Here is a 20,438-nt window from a genome sequence, read left to right as displayed (position 1 = left end):
TCTGTTTGTATATATCGAATATTGCATCTAGTTTGCTTTTAAAGACCTATATACAGTTTAGCCATGTTAGCAAGTTCACCCAGAATGTACTTCACAAACAGCCACTCATCTCACCTTATTTTAAGTGTCTCATTAGATCGACTCACTAATAACCAAGTCCAAGCACAAATATACCTAATAATTTTATGAGGAGGGAATTCACATAATATTTGGATAGGATAAACAAAGATCCATTGAAGATGCAATCCTCGCGAATATATGAGAACAAGAGCACTAAACTGATTTTTCTTTGTGATTTGATCCATAGTATAGTATAAATTTTAAGGGAAGCTCGTGAAATAAACCAGATGGATTTTTTATTTTATCTCCACATGTGAGTGACAGTTAATAGAATATTTTTTTAATGGTAACTTAATTACAAAAAAGAAGATCTTCAAGAACTAATGTGAACTTGAATGAGTAACATAATGAATTGTGTTCCCGTATTCATAGCTCTCAAAAATTTTTATTCAACAATATCTTTTCACCAAAGCCTTAAACCTTCAAACCCTACTGCACCCACTTCATTAATCATTTCTAATACTAAATCTTCAACCTTCAGCCATTAGTATTACCACCCAGATCACCATAAAATAAAACTAAACATGGAAAACCATCCTTATCCAACTTCAAATTAAGATTCTTGAACATTGACCCTTTTTAATCAGTGAAGGAAAACAGAATTTATTGGAAAAAATAAAATTAGAAATTGACTGAACACACAAACATAATTTCTGAAAATGACCACTACATCATTCCATCAACCATTAATGCCGTCATCATAAGATTGCGTCGAACAGCCTAGGCACATGGTGGTCTCAACTCTCAGGCTGAATTAAAATCCACAAGAAAATGAAAATTTTTGATAAAAATGAACTGTAATAATAACCAAAATCATTCAGACAAACGACAAGAGACGATAAAACTTAGACCCTCCTTCCTTCAAGATAACATTCAGTCAGAACTCATTTTGATAGCCAAACTATAATAAATTTCTCTACAATAGAATATGAAATTAGCATTCAGGACTCATTTTGCTTGCAAAATTATAATAAATTTCTCTGCAATAGAATATGAAATTAGATGCATTTGTTTGAAACAAAGATTAGCTAAAATCCCAATTTCAACAACGCTAAACGAACTTACAAACAGAGGGGAAAACACACAACTTTTTAAACGCAGCACTAAAGAAATTTCATCAGTAACAATGATAACATACCGTCTGGCGTGACCAGCGGGTACAACATTCAGCGTCACAAACCAATCCCACTCGCCATCAAGCCTCAATATCACCGACGCTGCCGCATAAAGCGTCGCTGCCAACACCGACGAGGCCATATAAGTCATGGCATCACCACGCCCAAGCACATCGACGTTGCCAAAGGCTCCAGGGACGGCGCTGGCAAGATAAGCGCGCTCCGAGGCGGGGGCGTCCCAGGATAAGTGAAGAAGGCAGCGATTGCGAGGGTGGTAGACGGCGAGGAGATGGCGGAGAAGGCGGTGAGCATCATCGCGGGAGCCAGAAAGGTAGAAGGCGAGCAGGCGTGGTTGCTGGAGCCACCGCAGAGGTCGGGTAAGAGGGCTGAGGAGGCGGTGCGGCAGAAGATGGCGGAGAGAAAGCGGGGGAAGGAGGCGAATACGATGGAGAGGATGAGAAACAACCCCTCTCGGCCGCCATGGATGGATGTAGATCTAGGGTTTGTGTTTGCCTCGGAGATCAATGGATTCCAAACTAAATGTAAGTTTGTTTGATTAACAAGTTGTTCACAAACTTCAAACTTCAGGGTGCGTATGATACGCAGCTATGTATAGCACAAGCAGTACAGAACAGAACAAATAATTATGGTATAATGTAACTATTTATTTTGTACTATGTTTGATATTCTTTAGAGAAATTTTTATTTCATCTAAATTTTAAGTAGACATTCTCATCTGTTTTACATCGGAGTTTTTAAAATTGTGAGAAGTTTATATATAAAAAATAATATAATTTAACAAATGAATGTTACTTAAAATAAAAAAATTGTTATATATATTCAATTTCAAAATCTTATGAATATTTATTATACAAATAAATGAATGTAATTAAAGTTTTTTAATTATTAATATGTAATATAAATAAAAACTTAAATATAATTAAAAAAAACTTAAATCGTTCTTTAAATCACTCTCGGAGGAGATTATATATCTATATGTATAGATTTTATTTATAAATATTTAAATAAATTTATATATATTTGTTAATGTTGTTAGAAATATTATCTTTATTTCCTTGGATAAATTGCTTTCCCATCTAAAATCTTAATTTTATTTGTAAATACTTAAATAAATTTATATAAATTTTTAAATGATATATATATATATATATATTTGTTAATATTGTTAAAAATATTATCTAGTCATTTAATAATTAATTTGAGTGAAATTAGAATTATAGTTTGAGTATGATTATTTACTTTGAATTTATATAGTAGTTTTTTAAATCTTCGTAGGTCATAGTGGTTTATGACTCTATATAAGCACCATATATAAATGTAAGAAGATGTAGAGCAAGATAGCAAATCTAGTGTATCAAACAATACAGCAAGAGCAAGGTATACATACCTTGTCCTTTGAGTGCTTTCTTTCTACATTGGTGATTGATCAATTAGGTTATAAGTTCTTTTTTAGTTTTTGTTGTTTGTTTCCATATATATCCAACAATAATAAAATTTATTTTTGAAAAAAAATTATCTTTCCTCTTTCTAAAGTTTTAAATTGATTAGTTGTTTAACTTTTATAAATAATTTTTTAGTTTTTAAAAAGTTGAAACAATAAATAGCTCAATAATCCTAAACCTTGAAAGAAAGAGAGAAATCTAGTTTAGCCCCTAATAAGCCATGTGGGATTCTATTTATTTATTTATTTAAATTATTGTTATGTCGTTAAAAAATTTAAAAAAAAAAATAGATAACCAATGTTTAAGCATGAGCCATAAATTATTTTTATCAATTTTGGAAATAGAAAAAATCATTGAAAATTAGGAAGTTCCCATATAAAGCACCACACTTGTTTACATTCTTTTAAATTATTTTATATTGATATATAACTTTCTAACTCTAATTTGAGCAAAATAGAAATAACTATTTAATTCTTACTTTATATATTTTATTTTCTTTATTTAAAATATTATTGAGATTTTTGAGGTAGTTATAAATTTTCAACACATGTTTCACCACCACACTATCATCTCCTCTAGCCTAATTTATCCATTTTTTCACTTTTAGAGTTTATCACTTATTTATTTTAAAATTCGTTTTATCAAAATATTTGCTCTAAATTCTCTAATTTGACAATAATTTGACTCATTATTGTGTTTACAAGTGAGTATTAATAGATTATGCGTGTTTTTGGTAGAGAATTTTGTGGATTTCTTTTGTTAATTAAAGCATAGTCATTGGAAAGTGTTTAATTTGATTTCCATAATTATTGGGAAGAATAATCAAATCATTGGTTTCTGAGAGTTGGGTTCTATGTTTCATGCTTATTACTATGAATTTAAGATATGGTGTTTGTGAGGCCCCAATAATCAATGTATTTAGGGAAAACATTATTTTCATAACAAACAAATAATTTTTTATTGAACCCTCCAAAATTGTAAAATTGAAAATGATAAATTTTAATTTATTTATTAAATACTTAATTTAAAAAAAAATAAATATTTTGCTGATATAACATGTACACAAATTTATTTTAATATATATATATATATATATTGATTGATTGTTATTACTTACACTCCAGAGAATTCAAAATAAAATTAAATTATCTAATATTGGGGTTTTGATGATTGTCTTAAAAAAAAAAATAAGTTATGTACAAAATAAAAAAAATTAGAGAAATTTTAAAAAAATTATATACATAAATAAAGATTTTATAAAATAATTTCAAAATTAAACTATTTGTTTATAGATATCAAAATTTTTAAAAATGAAGGTATTTTGGGTGAGTTAGAAGTTCCATTACGATAATTAGGTTTTGATTAGAGTTGGTCTCGGATTAGATAATAATATAAATTATTAATAAAACTGTTAATTGTTAATTGTAGTTTGATTATAATTAAAACTTGACTATAATTAAAGAATCAAAAATCAATTAAAGAACGCTTGTTTTTTCTCTCTTTCTTCACTTCTAATCTCTTTTTTAAGTGTGATTCATCATCGATTTAGGAGGCAAGTTTTTATTTATTTTTATTTATTATATATATATATATATATATATATATATATATATATATCTTTTTCGTTGTAACAAAAATGTCATGCGTTCATAAAATTTATGATATTATAATTAAATACATGTGCCACTTGTCCTCTAAGGGCATTGCAGAAGAACGGGTATGATTTAGTTATAATTATTTTATTTTAAAAGCAAACCATATAAATTTTAATGATGTTTTGGGGATTTTTGGGGATATGTTAATATGTTTTTGTTGATTAAGTTTTTGTTTTTGGGAGATTTGTAATACTTTTCTCTGAATAAGGTGAAACGCAAATATCAACTAAAATTTGTTTTTTTTTTAATGTGAATTAAATATAAAGAAATAACATCTAAATTGAATAAGCTTGTTGTATAAACTATAGATAAAATATGTGTATTCTATATTTATCCGATGAAATTCATTGATTTAAATTAACATTGTATGTTCTTGAAATGAAATGATGGAAGCGTTATATTTTTCTCTTTTATGTAACTTGCAGGAGTTATGGTAGACTATGCGAATCTTCCGAGGGACATATTACAAGAGATAATAAAGTTTCTCTCCTTTTCGGATTATATTCGATTAAGTGCTGTGTGTTCAGCTTGGCATGAGGTGGCAAAAGAGAGACATCATTTCTTGCAGAAACAACTTCCTTGGTTGATTTCCTTCGATAATGATTCCTCAAGATTCTTTAATCCATCAGAGGAGAAGGTTTACCAAATAGAAATATCTGAGTTACATGGGAAGCTTTGTGTTGGTTCTTCACATGGCTGGCTAATTACAATAGATCTAGATCTCAATATAAATTTGTTGGATCATTTCTCTAAAGCCCAAGTTAAGCTGCCTCTAATGGAATATGATACTTCTAATGCTCGGCATGAAGATTTTTATGAAAATTTTAGGCGGCATGAGCCTGAAATAAGACGTGATATGTTTATTTATAAAGGAGTGTTATCGGGCAATCCTCACAAGAGTTTTGATTATATTGTAATTGTTATTTTATTTGGCAATTTTAAATTAGGATTTTGGAGGCCTGGTGACTTAATATGGACTACGATAGATAGTGATTTTTTTGTTGAAGATGTCATATGGTATAATGGAGCATTTTATATTGTTGGAGCGCATAGTCAAGTGTGTCTAGTTGAACTTGGTATGAATCACAAGTTAATAGAAATTAGTTCCCCAAATGATAATGACTACTTGCGAGTCAATCGCCACTTAGAAGGAATGGAAAAATATTTGGTAGATTTTATGGGAGATCTGGTACTTGTTTATAGGCATTACATTGAGGGCAATAATGATGAGGATGACGATTATCATACAAGGAGTTTCATGCTATTTAAGCTAGATCAAAAAGTGAATAAATTTGTTGAACTAAAAAGCATAAATAGTAATGTTTTTGTTTTGGGTGCTAATCATGCAATGTTGATTCCAACAACTACCGTGGTTGATAAAACAAAAAATAATATTATTTATTTCAGTGATGATTATAAGTATTCTAAACACAAGTATGGATACAATGATGCAGGTGTCTACAACATAAGAGATCAAAGCATCACATTATTTCCTTTGCGCAACATTTATCACCAAGCAAAACAACCAATATTCATAGATGTTAGCAATCAATATTCATAGATGTTAGCCATGGTAACTTTTGACTTATTTAAATGTAAATGGTAACATTTGATTTATTTAAATGTACAAAAATACAAAGTTATCTATATTAATATATTTAGTAGATTCAATTTTTTTTTTTATTTTTTTTTTTAAATATCAATACAACATATATAATTTATTGGATCTTCTTGCTTGATTTTAAACTATCTTTTAGTCGAAGAAATGTTGATATGAGAAGATTATTCGATGATGTTCTCACTTCTCATGATGTTATTATATCGATACTTTAACATACTATATTATTGTTTTATGAAGGTACCAATACTTATTATTAATGTTATTAAAAAATTTTAAATAAGATTAATTTTTAATATAACATAAAAGTGAATTACAACAAATTTGTATAAATGTGTCACAAACAATAATAGAATATTTTAGAACTTGACAGAATTAAATTCGTATCCCAAATCAGTCTGTACTTCACAATTTATTTATTTATCAAGTTATATTATACATATTAGCTTTCTACATTGTATTTTTTTAATTTAATTTTTTTATTTTTTATTTTCTTACGTTAGTTTGTCAAGCTTAATAATTAATATTTAATGTAAATATTATGGTTTCTTACAAACATATATACCTTTTCCAATACATGAAATTGGATATCCGGGAAGTTCATAAGGAATGTCTATATATATAATGACTAATTTTCCTTTAAATTCCGAAATATATTAATAATTAAAAACAACTTCTGTTGTTCTCATACTAGGCCATAATAAAGGAAACATTTGTTAAATGAGTACAAATATTTTCATATGAACTAATTTTTTTAAAAAATGATCTTAGTAAACCATTATGGACTTTTTCTAAAAAGATGCTTTGAAAGGTAAACTAATACATCATTTCAAAGAATACAACATGATTATATATATAGACATTCATTTTTGTCTCAATATCTGCTTCCCAAGCTTAACCAAATTCATTGCAATCATTTACCTAATCTAGGGATGGTTTATATGAATAGAAAGACATCTAAACAATGGAAATTTTTAGACTTAAAAGATTTGATAAGTTGATACAAAGATTTCCATATGAAACAATTTCAAATCTTGAAAAATGATCTTGGTAAGCCATCAATCCATGAACTTATTGTCTAAGAAGATACACTTTCAATTGTGGAAGTAATACTCTAATTTTGAAATAACACATCATGTTAATATACATTCATTTTTGCTCAATAACTATTTTCTAAGCTGTATGAAATACATTGTGAATAATACGGTACTAGTTTAGGGATGCATTATACTAAATAGGAAAACTCATTTGCATAATGGAATTTTCTAATCTTGAAAAACAATATTGGTAAGTTATCAATCCAAGAACTTATATTTTTAAAATATTACGCTAAAATATTGTCTTAATACAATCATTTGATGGTAATGCATCAAACAAGAAAATAAACTTACATAAATGGGGGCCACTTTCAGTTGGAATAGGGTAATACATCAAATAAATTTTGGCAGAGCAAGTGTTGGTAGGACCTGCACACACATGGGCGTTGGGATCATCCATATATAACCACTACTCACACTCTAGAAATATGTCATCATTTGTACGAGAATTCAGATACTAATAGATTACTTGGTTATTGATAGTTGGAATATGATCATTGATAGCTAAAATCTAGTTAAAGATCTGATTGATTTCTATCTAAATTAGAAGAATTATTAGCAGACATAATTAAAAAGTTTGATTTGATAAAATATTTTAATATTTTAATGGCTAAAATTTTGTAACAATTAAGACTTGCCTTCTTATTGTAACTTACTATGATGGAAAGGATGATATGATGTCGGCAAGGAATGCAATGCGAAATAGGAGGATTAAAAAAAAAAAAAGAGAGCTCTGTAGGTCACTTGAAAATTCACAGGGATCTTCCAGGCAATTGAAAACTTGCCAAGGTTCATCTGGTTATTTTCCCTTATTAAATAATTATACTACGCCATGATAACAGGCCGGCCTGTGAGACATAATTAAAATATTCTTTTGGGCCTTACTGGGACTATTCGTTTAGCCAATCATCTCTCGGGCTGGTGACATGCTTGTTTTTCATGGTCTTTTTTTTATGAAAATTGTAAAAATTAATCTAAATTTATAATATTTCAGATTTTACCAAAAGGCTCCTATCTTGGCCCCACGGTAAAAATATCAAATGTGAAAGATTCAAAAGTCTTTAGTTCAAGACTTAATCGAAATAGTAATGATAATAGATCAACGTCAGTTGTGGATACGGACTCGTGATCTAAAGCTTTTATCTTTAATTAAAGGGTGCACGGACTAGATGATTAATTTTTGATCCGTGCATAAGCTACTAGCACAGGGTTTGTTTACATGTTATAAAAAAAATAAAGATAAAAAATAAAAAATAAGGTTTTTTTATCTTTTCTTTCATTGAATTAGTATATTTTTTTCTCTTAATTTTGGATAAATGTTCAGATTTTACAAACCAGAATTAATTCGGAAAATCAGTTGGGAAGTCACATCACTGCCAAGATTTTGCATGCATTAATCCAGACTGGAAGTGTAATTAATTAATCAAAATCACTTGCAATATATAACTCTTTGTTAAAAAAAAAATCTTAATTTCTTAATTAATAATTTTAGGAGGCCTTTGTCATCATCTTTTGAGAATTATTAATTTGTTAAACTAAAAAGAAATATAATTTACAACATCTAAAAAGGGTTGTGATTTCCTCATATATATATATATTGCCATCTTAGATGCCCATTAGTTATAATACTTATTTAATCTTCATATTAATTGAAAAACATATGGGTTGTTATATATTTTATTTAATCATTAGCATGACTCAAGGACTTTTAATGATGTTTATACGCATGCTACCCTTTTGATTCTCTTTGTTGATAAAATAAATAAATAAATAAATAAATAAAGTAGTAACATGTGGTGGTTTAGAGAAGAAGAGAAAATGGAGCATCTTGATTAATGGAATAAACTTGGAATATTAGTTTTCTTTTCTCTTGGATTAGAGGTGAAATTTAATTATTTTTGATTTTTTTCATATAAGTGAATAAATAATCTGAAATCAAAAAAAAAAAAAAAGAATGGAAAAAGTAGAACCATAACTTTGCTTCATTTTTATCCTCATTAAAAAAATTCAAATCATATCACAATCAAATTTAGTTCATATATATATATATATTATTTGTTTATTTATTTTTATATGTTTTTAATAAGTTTTATTCCTGAAAATGTATTAATTACTCTTTATAATAAGAGAGTTAATGTTTTATTTCTTTCAAAATTCAATGATTGGTTGAAGGTTAAAACTATATATATATCCAGTAATGTTTGAAAATTAAAAAAAAGGTAAAATAGAGAATGGAGAGGGAGTCGGGTTGTTAGAAGATTGGGTTCCTTTCTGTCTGTCTGTCTGTCTCTCTCTATATATGCATATATTAATCTATAAAATGTTCTCTTACATGTTAAAAATAAAATAATTGTTATAAATATTCATTTTACTCATAACACTGTTATTCATACACGTTATATATATATATATATATATATATGGCCAAAATTTATAAGATTTAACAAAATGAAACTTATTATAGCATAGTTTTTTGCAGCCTTAATTAGGTAGTATTATTATTATTATATGAAAAAAAATTAATATATACCTTTCTTCAACTCTTGATTAATTCTTCCCTTGTTGACACTCACCCATGTTTAGCTCTTCACTTAATCTTTTCTATTTTATAATGCAAACTTATACTAACAACAAATTAATCATATTAGGAATCATGGTTCACCACTCCATCCCTTTGAAAAGAATTATATATATATATATATATATATATAAAGAGTTTGTTTTGTGTTTTTGTGTTCCAATTCATTAAGATCAAAGTATAAACTTAGGAACAAAAAAGATGGGATTTGAGAAAAGCTTGATGAGAAACTTGAACAAGATGAAGCTTGAAAACATTGGATTAATCTCTGTGTTTTCTGGAGTTGTTCTTCTCTTGCTCTTCTTTGTCCTCCTCTCTGATCCTTGTATGCTAGTTCATTATTCAAACTTTCTCAAATGAAAACTTATTGCTTTCATTAATATTCCTTAATTTATTTTGTTTTACATGCAGTGAGTTTCAAGGTTTCCATTGATGAAGCTTCCAAAACCTTAATTGCAAATGTAAAGGCAGCGAGGCAAATTGGTATGCAATTTATTCTATATATATATATATATATATAGTGAATTATTATCCATATTTAAGTTTAATTGCATGAAGAACATTACAATGAATTAAACTTTCATGGAAAATAGTACATCCTGTATTATTTGAATTTGTTGGTAATAATAGGGCAATGTTACCTAATAAATGGTTTTTTTTATTCTACATTTGATTTTTTTTTATCATCAATAATTTCTTCCTGTCTAATTTTTTTCTTTTTTGACTCTAATTAAAGAATTCGTGAGTTATTTAACAAAAAGATTTAGTCCCAGATATATAATTAATTATTTTCAACAATTAGGCAACTGTATCTAATATATTGATTAGATGTACATGTTTTATTTGAATTTATGATTAATGGTAATAGCACATTGCAACTTGATAAATAATTTTTTCATTCTACCATTGATTTTTTTTTTTTATGGACAATGATATATTTCTGTCTAATTTTTTTTTATATAGTCAAAGCTTTATTTTCAAGTCAGGAGGGTCTAATTTTCCATCTCTATTTCATGAAATGATTTATGAAAAGATTAGTTTTTTGGTATATAGTTTGTAGTTCAATGTTTTTTAAAAAATTAGGCTACCAAACATTAGAATGTTCATTTTAACCATAAATTCAAATAAAACTTCTAACATAACATTAACAAGTTTGTTTTTTTCTTTTCATTTCCACTTAAAAGATTTGAAGAACAAGAAAGAGACAACAATGGAGAAGAGAAAACAAATATGTGACTTTTCAAACAGAAAAACAGATGTCTGTGAGATCAACAATGGTGATGTTAGAATTCATGCAAACTCTTCAACAGTTCAATTCATCACTACTTTTCCTTCAGAAACAAATCATTCATGGAAAATCAAACCTCATCCTAGAAAAGGAGACAAGATTGGAATGTCCAAAATTACAGAATTCACACTCAAATCCTCTGCTTCTTTTGATCAAGCACTCAATTCATGCACTCTTATTCAAAGCATTCCATCAATAATATTTTCAATAGGAGGTTACATGGGGAATGTATTCCATGATTTCAGTGACATTCTAATTCCTCTTTTTCTCACTTCTCATCATTATCATGGACAAGTTCAGTTTGTTATAACTGATATGAAACATTGGTGGGTTTCAAAGTATAGAAATGTACTCAATCAGCTCACAAAGTTTCCAATCATAGATATGGACAAGGAGGAAGGAGTACTTTGCTATCAAAATTTAACCATTGGACTTAGATTCCATTTGGAGTTGAGCATTGATCCTTTGAAATCTCCGTATTCGTTTTCGATGCAAGACTTTGCTAGTTTGATAAGGAATTCATACTCACTTAAGCGGGAAAAGGCGATAAGTTTAAACGAAAACACAAGAAAAAAGCCGAGGTTGATGATCATAGCAAGAAGGCAATCGAGATCATTTACTAACATAGTTGAAATAGTTCGAATGGCCGAAGATGTAGGATTCGAGGCAGTTGTTGCAGAGTGTGATGCAAAATCTAACTTAACCGAATTTGCGAAAAAGGTGAATTCTTTTGATGTAATGATGGGTGTACATGGGGCAGGACTTACAAACTTCATGTTCCTTCCTAGTAATGCAATTGTCATTCAAGTTGTTCCTTTAGGAGGATTGGGAGATGTTTCTTGGATGGACTATGGAAAGCCTTCAGTGAATATGAAGTTAAGGTATTTACAGTATGATATCAGTGAAAATGAGAGTACTTTGATTGAAGAATACCCAAAAGATCACATTGTAATTAAGGACCCTTCCTTAATTAGGAAACAAGGATGGCTTTCTCTAAGGGAAATTTATTTGATCAAACAAAATGTGAAGCTTGATGTTCAAAGATTTAGGCCTGTTTTACTCAAAGCCATTGAGCTTCTTCATTACTAGTTTTGCATTTTTCGGGTTTTCGGCTTTTTAATTATTAATGTAAGAATTTATTTATATAGTTTGTTGTTTGTAATTAAGATGTTTGAAAGATGAAGTTATATAGACAGCTGTTTAGAGTGAATAGAATTATTGGTAATGTTTGGGACCATTTGGTTTGCATGAAGTTGTGTTCCATAATCCATGATTTGAGCAGAGAAGTCAGCAAAGAAGAAAAGAAAAATGCTAGCCATCACTACCTAACTCATTAGAAAAGAAATCAATTGCCTTCCTCTCTATTTCCCATTCATTTCCATTAGAAACATTGAATGATTACTTGTACCAAATTAATTGTGAAGAAATAAAAATAATTATTATTATTAATATGGTTCATCTAAAAATTAGAATCACAGTGATTAAAAAAGACAATTCAAAATATTATGATAAATAATATTCTCCATACACAGATAACTTACGGTGGACTCTCTTAAAAGATACTAATACTTAGTTATTCCACTAACTTTTTTATAGTATTTAATTTATAAACATATTTCTTAATTAATTTTTTAAAAAATAATATCAATTAATTTTCCTTATTTATTAAAAAGAAATATAATATATATAATTAGTAATAATTAAAAAAGATATAACTGATACTATGTTAAGAAAAATTAAGCATAATAGTTGATATTAATTGATAATTACTAGATATAATATATACGAATAATATATAATTGATATTATCATATATAACGTGAAATGGCTCAAGAAAATTAAGAAAGATAATTAATTACCACAACTATATCACTTCAAATAATGAATCAAGAAGATTACCAAGTTATCATGCATGTATAACATGCTTGTGTTTAAGTTTTTCTTCAAAAAGGACAACCTAACAAACCAATGATATAATGATATTAAGATATGCTTTTTCTAATATATATATACTTACCCACAAAGAAATATAGCAAAGTAGCAAACACTCATTCATGTGTTGGTCCTACAAAATTGCATTTCTTCATGATCTACAAGTTTAATTTAAGTTGAAAACATGGTGTGCTAGATTCCAGGGCCTTCTTTCAAGCTTATTAGAACATGTGGAATAACAAGTTTCTTTGAAGATGATACATTGCCTGAAGGTCAACCACCTTCATTACAAGTCCTATTAATTAAGCATGCATGGTTGAAGCTCTACTCAAATGGAAAAGATAAAAAAAAAAGAGTGAGTGAATAGCTTGTTTTAATTTCATCAAGATGGGCTATGAAGCAAAGTTGATCAGAAGTTTCAGCAATGTCGAACCGAAAAAGCTCGGTTTCGGACTTCTCTTCGCTTGTTTTATGGTCTCCATTGCCTACATTTCAATCACAAAGCCTTATGAACAACTTCCATTCTCTTCAAGTGAGCATCTTTAATTAGTACTGTTACAGCATTGTTTGCAGTTATTTTCTTTCTTGAATATGATCAATTATATTCATCAATTTTTTTCTCTTTCGGCTTTGACAGTAAGTTCTCGCTTATCATCGGTACGTATTAATCCGGTGATCACAGTTTCGATGACTTCCCGAGTATTGGGTAAGTAGAACAAGTTCATATATTCTTGCAATTTTCTAGTTTGATACAATTTGATTAATTTTGCTCATATTGAAGATGAAGGGAGTGAGGATGCTGCAAATCAAACAGCATTAGATGTTAAAGAGAAGGAAAATATTATAAGGTTGCATCAAAGCTCAGCTCAAAATCATTCAGGTATTTAATTTAATTAAATGCTTGATTTAGATTAATAAACATTCAATTTAACTTATTTATTTATTTTTTGATTGAAGATGGGAGGCAAGAGGAGTTCATCAATTGCAATGTTTCAGATCAAAGATCAAATACATGTGAAATGAATGGTAATATAAGAATCCATGGCATTTCTTCTTCAGTAGAACTTTTGATTTCAGACACAGCTAAAACAAACCAGTCATGGAGGATAAAACCATATGCTCGGAAAAAAGACAATGTAGCAATGGCTAACGTCAGAGAAGTGAGCTTGAAGACATCACTCAATGATCGAAAACTTCTTCGATGCGATATAAACCACACGGCTCCGGCGATCGTCTTCTCCATCGGAGGCTACACTGGAAATTTTTTTCATGACTTCACTGATGTGCTAGTCCCTCTCTTCCTCACTTCACACCACTTCAATGGAGAAGTTCACTTCCTAGTAACTAACATGCGTTCATGGTGGATCAACAAGTATAGTCTAGTCTTCAAGAAACTATCAAAGTATCAAGTTATCGATTTCGACAAAGATGATAAACTCCGGTGCTTCCCGAAAGCCATCGTCGGTCTCCGAAGCCACAAGGAACTAAGCATAGACCCTAAAAGATCTCCAAACAACTACACAATGCTTGACTTCACAAAGTTCATGAGAAGCACTTACTCACTTGAAAGAGAAACACCAATCAAGTACTCAATAAGAAAGCACAACAAGCCAAGGCTTTTGATCATATGTAGGAGAAGAACAAGGAGGTTTACAAATGTAAACAAGATTACTAAAATGGCAGAGAAGCTTGGGTTTGAGGTAGTGGTGGGTGAGGCTGATTCAAGGACAAGCATGGAAAAGTTTGCATGGATGGTGAACTCATGTGATGTGATGATGGGTGTGCATGGAGCTGGTCTTACAAACCTTGTTTTCCTTCCAACAAATGCAATACTTATCCAAGTTGTTCCATGGGGGAACTTGGATTGGATAAGTAGAAGTTACTTCAAGGAACCAGCCATGGATATGAAGTTAAGGTATTTGGAATATAGGATAAGTGAAGAAGAGAGTACTCTAATGGAGGTATACCCAAAAGATCATCCTGTTTTTAAGGACTCTTTTTCAATACATAAACTTGGATGGAATGCTATCAAGGACGTGTTTTTAGACAAGCAAGATGTTAAGCTTAATGTGAGAAGATTTAGAGGTGTTTTAGTTAAAGCTCTTAAGCTTCTCCATTCATGAAGTTTAAGTTAAAAAAATGGATGTATTAACTTATTGTATTTTATTTTATTTTTATTATGAAATATATCAAAAAGAGTTGGTATTATTTAGTATTTTTTTGGGAAAAGAGGAGCGGGGCGAACCCGATTAGGTGACGGGCAGCACCACGTCAGCTATTCTTGAACCACCCATACACAATCATTATTCACAACTCCCTGAAACGCTCACTCAGTAGAATCGAACTCTCACCACTGCGAGTGAGCCTATCGATGACCCAGCTGTCTCGATAGATCCAGGCGTCGTTGGCAATATTATTTAGTAATTTGAAAGTATATAATAAATTAAAAGAAGAGCGCATGCATGCATGCATGCATGATGGTTCCTGGTTGGCTTTTCCGAAATCTCAGTTACATTATGCGGCATTGACTTCCAAAGCTTGTGAAAGTTGACTAAAAGCTGTAAAGAAATGGACATTTAAACTAATACCTAATCATGTGAACTTTTTTTTTTTGTTTAATGTTTCTTTATTATTATGTATGTCTTGCCTAAATGTTAAACAATTTTACTGACAACTGTTTGGTTCATAACACGTACATCTTTTATGGAAGAGGTTCGAACTTCAATTCACGCTGATAAAAGGCCTATGTGTTGTAAAACTGAGCTATTTGCGTATGCCAATACTTAACCTATGGCTTTATCATATTTATCAAAAATATATATATTGAACAATGTTTAGTGAAGTGAATTTCTTTAATGATTCATGTGAGAACTTGATTAGTATTTATCATTTGTGATTATAATTGTAGTTAATTTAATTAAGTTTAAGAGGTTTCTTCAGGTGTCAGTAATTGTCTAGTTTGATTTTGATTGTAAAGTAAGTTTGAGAAGTTTACTAATTACTGCAATTGGCTTGCAGAAAAAAACTAACTCTTAAATCATTAATCATGCATATATAAATTAAAAGAAATTTAAAAAGCAATCAAATCAATGCTAGTTTGGTGTACCTACCATTAAATTTAGTTATTGATCTTTTCTGAACTTTGAACAACATCCATGCAATTAGCAATGATGGTGCAATGCATGTTGTTTTGTTTATTTTTATTTTTATTTTTCTGAAATCAAAGTGTGAAGAACACTCAAAGTTCAAGTCTAAAATTAGGCCTGTGGGGCATATAAATTCAGATATAACTAGACAAAGGTAAACATCTTTGTTTTGTGAAAAAGAAAAAGGTGGTAAGACCCAAGAAAATGTTCTATAGCATCATGTTTTGTATATGCACAGCAATTAACAACTCTAAGATTCCTTTGATTAGAAATCAACATCAAGTGGAAAGCTCAGAATGAAAAGCATTCACAAAGAAAAAGATAGAAGAAATAGCAATGGTAGTGGTTGTTCCATTTGTCAAACAATAAAGTTCCCTTCATCATCTAAAGATACAAAGGAAATGGCTAAACAAGGACATAAAATATGGCATGCTCTTTGTGGGGTAACAAAGCCAATAATTTTGTGTAGAAGAGAAGGGAATGCACTCTTAATTATTATTTTCATGTCCTTGTGAAGGGTGCAATCAAATGCTCCTTATATCTATATATATAGAGAGATAGAGATTAGGATTGTTTCATTGATGATTAGAAGGAGTATTATGGGTCATAAGAAGAAATTAGTCATGAGTTTCAGATATACGTTGCTTGTCGGATGTTTACTTGCAACGATGACGGCAATTACTTTGTTCGTGCCGAATTCGGTTCCTTTTAATGCATGTAAGTTTGTTGAATTTTTCAGTGGTGTGTTGAAGTTATGAGATTAATGATACAGTGTCAAATTTTCTTTTCCTGCAGTAAGTTTCAGAGTCATGATTCATTCAGCAGAAATGGGTGAGTTTGTGACATGAATTTTCAATCAGTTATAAACAAATTAATTGTTTGATTGATTGAATTTTGGATTCATCTGAATTTGCAGAAATAATTTCTGAACTTGAGAACCAGGAATTGATGAAGCCACTTTGCAATGTTTCGGAACCGAGATCAGAGATTTGTGATATGAATGGTGATATCAGGATTCATGGTAACTCTTCATCTGTTCTATTCATTAGAAAAGCATTGAAAAGAAGAGAATTATATAGAATAAGACCGTATGCTCGAAAAGGCGATGAAGCTGCGATGTCTTCTGTGAAACAAGTCACTGTAAGATCAAGTGAAGCAGCTCCTCAATGCGACATCAATCACAGTGTCCCCGGGATCATCTTTTCCGTCAACGGGTACACCGGAAACCTTTTCCATGACTTCACCGATGTGCTAATTCCACTCTTTGTCACCGCAAGGGAATTTGACAAAGAAGTTCAGTTTCTAGTCACTGATTTCAATCCATGGTGGATAAGAAAGTTTCAACTTGTGATTAACCAGCTCAGTAAGTACAATGTCATAGACATGGACAAAGATAAAACAGTGCATTGCTTCAAACATGTAATTGTTGGCTTGAATTGTCACAAAGAACTCAGCATTGATCCTTCAAAAGTTCCGAAAGGATATTCAATGGTTGATTTCACAAGATTCATCAGAAACTCTTATACACTCAACAGAGAAACACCGATACGCATCGGCGGTGATGAACAGGGTAAGAAACCAAAACTATTAATTATAGCGAGGAAGAGAACTAGAATATTTATGAATTTGAATGAAATAGTTCAAATGGCAGAGGAGTTGAATTACAATGTTGTGATCGGTGAAGCAAGTGCAACATCGAACTTGACACAATTTGCAGAGATTGTTAATTCTTGTGATGTGTTGATGGGTGTTCATGGAGCAGGGTTAACAAATTTATTGTTTTTACCAACAAATGCTGTCTTCATTCAGATAGTTCCATGGGGAGGACTTCAATGGTTAGCAATGTATGATTTCGGAAATCCGGCAAAGGACACGAAGTTGAAGTATTTGCAGTATGAGATTAATCCAGAAGAGAGCAGCTTAATTGATGAGTATCCAAGAGATCATTTGATTTTTAAGAATCCAATTTCATTTCATAAACAAGGATGGAATTCAATTCAAGACACATTCATGAACAAACAGAACATCAAGCTTGATTTGAGAAGATTCAGAGCTGTTTTATTAGAAGCTCTGAAACAACTTCATCAGTGAAAAGAAAAGTCCAATGTTTACAAGAATATTTCTGTTGTAAAACAACAGTAAAAGAAAAAAATAATTAAGATTTGTTTGTCTTTCTAAGAGCATCTCAACATCACTAGATTCAACTTGAACTTCAATTAGCTATGCATAACAGCTCATGAATACATTGAATTAGTGTTTATTTGATTCTTAATTATCAATTGATGTCATGTGGTTGGTAATACAACTAACCCAATCATTTTGAAGTTTTGAATAAATTAGTCACCTACTCAATCAAACTTTGAGACAAAAAGACAATACTAGTTCTTTTTTCCTTTTTTCTTTTTGTTATTTTTAAATCCTCATTTTCATGTTCTTGGCAACACAAGCAAATCAATGAACAGCACGTATTTTCGATCTAAAAAGATAATATAATACTAGTTGATTGATTCATGTTCTTATGATTTTATTTTATTCCCTGATTCCAAGGCCTAAAAAATCAATTCATATGTCATCGTAAGTTGAGTAGTCTATTTGTCCAGTTATTATATGAAGCATTGACCAAATCTCATTCGGAAACAAATTCAACAACAAAAAATAAGTTGCCATAATTGATCATCATCATTTTATTATAAATATTATTATAAAACTCGAAACGTTTACAAAGAAATCACTGCTTTAAGAATAAAGATTACAATGAATAACAACTGTTTACTATTGTGTATGAATCATCGAAGAATTGTTCGAAACTAGCTTGAAAGCTTCTAACAAAGTGTTTCTGAATCTCTGCAAATCAATCCTAATGTTTTGTTTGACCAAATAGAGAGAACTGAGAGCAATCCATCCTTGTTTATGAACTGACATTGGGTCTTTCAACACTGGATGATCTTTCGGGTATTGATCAATGAGTGAGCTTTCATTCACTTGAATCACGTAATCCAAGTACTTGATCTTCATGTCCATAGTTGGCGCCTCGAAGCTTCGCCTTGCCACTTTCTCCAAACCCCCAAAAGGAATGACTTGAATTACTACGGCGTCCTTTGGGAGGAACACCATGTTTGTAAGCCCGGCTCCATGAACTCCAAGCATCACATCGGCGGAGTTAACCAAATTAGCAAACTTTGACACCGTAATATCCCATCGACCTTCACCAATTACGACATCGAAGCCTAAGCTCGTTGCTAATTGTGCAATCTCTTTTTCATTCAAGAATTCTCTTGACTTCTTTCTTGATATGATTAAAAGTTTCGGCTTCTTGGTGATCACAACAGTGTCTCTTTTCAAACCAAATGCCTGTCTAAGTAATTTCTTGAAGTCTAGTATAGAATAACCATTTGGAGATTTCATTGAATCAATGCCTAGTTCCTTGTGGAAGCTCGGTCCGGCGATCAATCTCCGGTAACATAATACGGCCTTTTCTTCTCCTTCTAAGTTCACAATGCCATGCTTGGACAATTGTTTGAGTATCAATGAGAATTTATTTACCCACCAAGACATGAAATCTGAAACAAGGAACTGAACTTCACCATGGAATTGATAGGAGTTGATGAAGAGTGGGATTAAAACATCAGTGAAATCATGAAAGAAGTTGCCAGTGAAGCCTTGGGAGGAAAAGAGCATTGCAGGGACTGTGAAGGTCTTGGTGCACTGAGGAAGTTCTTCAACATTCATGACTGATTTCAAGGTCCATTCTTTGACATGTTTGAGAGCTGAAGGGTCTCCTTTTCTAGTGTATGGTTTGATCCTCCATTGTTGAGGTTTTGAAGTGCAAGGGTGAAAGAAGATGGTATTGGTGCTTGCTTGAACTCTAACATCTCCTTCAACTTCACATGTATCTGATCTACTGCTTGTTTCATAGCATATTGGTTTTGTTTTCTCTGACTTTGTATTGATTAGAGCTCTGTTATTATCTTCTTGATCTTCATCTTCATCCTCTGAAATGGACAATGGGGTCAGAAATAAGTTGAAATTATTAGAGTTTTATGGTGTGTATAGGGACAAACCTATCAGAGGAGGATCATCACTTTCATTAACAACCTTCACTGGTACTTGCACACTCATTAGTGTTTGTGATTTCCCTGAAAATTAGAATTTTAATGAGATAAATGAATATACATATATATATATAATCAGAGAAAGAAACAGAGAAAGAGAAAGACCAAAAGGAGAAGAGCAGTAATGAGACTTGAAGAGAAAGAGGATGCTAAGAGAGAGGAACAAAGAGAGAATGAAGAGAAGATTTGTTATTCTGCATGGCTCTTGTCTTGCATGACTCTTGAAAGACTTCACAGTTGCTGCAAATGTTCTAAGTGGTTTCATCTCTGTTTTCATTTCCTATCCATGCTCTTGTTTTTTGTGAGTTTTTTGA

At 30.6% G+C, this 20,438-nt stretch overlaps 4 protein-coding genes across 4 annotated transcripts; 3 read left to right on the top strand and 1 right to left on the bottom strand.

Moving 5' to 3' along the window:
• The first annotated feature begins 1,524 nt into the window (after nucleotides 1-1,524).
• LOC120280482 (alpha-1,3-arabinosyltransferase XAT3-like) lies at nucleotides 1,525-12,023 on the top strand. The gene is made up of 4 exons (XM_039287343.1): nucleotides 1,525-1,777; nucleotides 9,819-9,971; nucleotides 10,058-10,129; nucleotides 10,831-12,023. The coding sequence occupies exons 1-4, from the start codon at nucleotides 1,525-1,527 to the stop codon at nucleotides 12,021-12,023; spliced, it is 1,671 nt and encodes a 556-aa protein (XP_039143277.1).
• A 1,004-nt stretch (nucleotides 12,024-13,027) lies between these two features.
• Nucleotides 13,028-15,068, top strand: LOC120280273 (alpha-1,3-arabinosyltransferase XAT2-like). The gene is made up of 4 exons (XM_039287051.1): nucleotides 13,028-13,398; nucleotides 13,504-13,572; nucleotides 13,648-13,746; nucleotides 13,824-15,068. Exons 1-4 carry the CDS (start codon nucleotides 13,254-13,256, stop codon nucleotides 14,987-14,989), a joined length of 1,479 nt encoding a protein of 492 aa, XP_039142985.1. The 5' UTR covers nucleotides 13,028-13,253; the 3' UTR covers nucleotides 14,990-15,068.
• A 1,471-nt stretch (nucleotides 15,069-16,539) lies between these two features.
• Nucleotides 16,540-18,190, top strand: LOC120280230 (alpha-1,3-arabinosyltransferase XAT2-like). The gene is made up of 3 exons (XM_039287005.1): nucleotides 16,540-16,729; nucleotides 16,808-16,843; nucleotides 16,929-18,190. Exons 1-3 carry the CDS (start codon nucleotides 16,594-16,596, stop codon nucleotides 18,101-18,103), a joined length of 1,347 nt encoding a protein of 448 aa, XP_039142939.1. The 5' UTR covers nucleotides 16,540-16,593; the 3' UTR covers nucleotides 18,104-18,190.
• Nucleotides 18,191-18,681: 491 nt separating this feature from the next.
• On the bottom strand, nucleotides 18,682-20,416 carry LOC120280275 (alpha-1,3-arabinosyltransferase XAT3-like). The gene is made up of 3 exons (XM_039287053.1): nucleotides 20,230-20,416; nucleotides 20,074-20,148; nucleotides 18,682-20,004 (listed from the first exon to the last, which is right to left on the bottom strand). The coding sequence occupies exons 1-3, from the start codon at nucleotides 20,399-20,401 to the stop codon at nucleotides 18,785-18,787; spliced, it is 1,467 nt and encodes a 488-aa protein (XP_039142987.1). The 5' UTR covers nucleotides 20,402-20,416; the 3' UTR covers nucleotides 18,682-18,784.
• Between the last annotated feature and the right edge of the window lie 22 nt (nucleotides 20,417-20,438).

Source organism: Dioscorea cayenensis, chromosome 17, assembly GCF_009730915.1.
Source record: "Dioscorea cayenensis subsp. rotundata cultivar TDr96_F1 chromosome 17, TDr96_F1_v2_PseudoChromosome.rev07_lg8_w22 25.fasta, whole genome shotgun sequence".
NCBI classification, from domain to species: domain Eukaryota; kingdom Viridiplantae; phylum Streptophyta; class Magnoliopsida; order Dioscoreales; family Dioscoreaceae; genus Dioscorea; species Dioscorea cayenensis.
Note: the sequence above shows the minus strand (reverse complement) of the source record. Positions and strands in the feature narration are given on the sequence as shown.

What these genes read in the sequence shown, in the direction of transcription:
- LOC120280482 (XM_039287343.1), top strand. Translation starts at nt 1,525, where the DNA reads ATGGCGGAGAAGGCGGTGAGCATCATCGCGGGAGCCAGAAAGGTAGAA. An exon ending in TGTCCTCCTCTCTGATCCTT is followed by an intron (nt 9,972 to 10,057) that starts GTATGCTAGTTC and finishes TTTTACATGCAG; the next exon opens with TGAGTTTCAAGGTTTCCATT. An exon ending in AAAGGCAGCGAGGCAAATTG is followed by an intron (nt 10,130 to 10,830) that starts GTATGCAATTTA and finishes TCCACTTAAAAG; the next exon opens with ATTTGAAGAACAAGAAAGAG.
- LOC120280273 (XM_039287051.1), top strand. Translation starts at nt 13,254, where the DNA reads ATGGGCTATGAAGCAAAGTTGATCAGAAGTTTCAGCAATGTCGAACCG. An exon ending in ACAACTTCCATTCTCTTCAA is followed by an intron (nt 13,399 to 13,503) that starts GTGAGCATCTTT and finishes CGGCTTTGACAG; the next exon opens with TAAGTTCTCGCTTATCATCG. An exon ending in GATGACTTCCCGAGTATTGG is followed by an intron (nt 13,573 to 13,647) that starts GTAAGTAGAACA and finishes CTCATATTGAAG; the next exon opens with ATGAAGGGAGTGAGGATGCT.
- LOC120280230 (XM_039287005.1), top strand. Translation starts at nt 16,594, where the DNA reads ATGATTAGAAGGAGTATTATGGGTCATAAGAAGAAATTAGTCATGAGT. An exon ending in TTCGGTTCCTTTTAATGCAT is followed by an intron (nt 16,730 to 16,807) that starts GTAAGTTTGTTG and finishes CTTTTCCTGCAG; the next exon opens with TAAGTTTCAGAGTCATGATT. An exon ending in GATTCATTCAGCAGAAATGG is followed by an intron (nt 16,844 to 16,928) that starts GTGAGTTTGTGA and finishes CTGAATTTGCAG; the next exon opens with AAATAATTTCTGAACTTGAG.
- LOC120280275 (XM_039287053.1), bottom strand. Translation starts at nt 20,401, where the DNA reads ATGAAAACAGAGATGAAACCACTTAGAACATTTGCAGCAACTGTGAAG. An exon ending in TTACTGCTCTTCTCCTTTTG is followed by an intron (nt 20,149 to 20,229) that starts GTCTTTCTCTTT and finishes TCTAATTTTCAG; the next exon opens with GGAAATCACAAACACTAATG. An exon ending in TGATGATCCTCCTCTGATAG is followed by an intron (nt 20,005 to 20,073) that starts GTTTGTCCCTAT and finishes TGTCCATTTCAG; the next exon opens with AGGATGAAGATGAAGATCAA.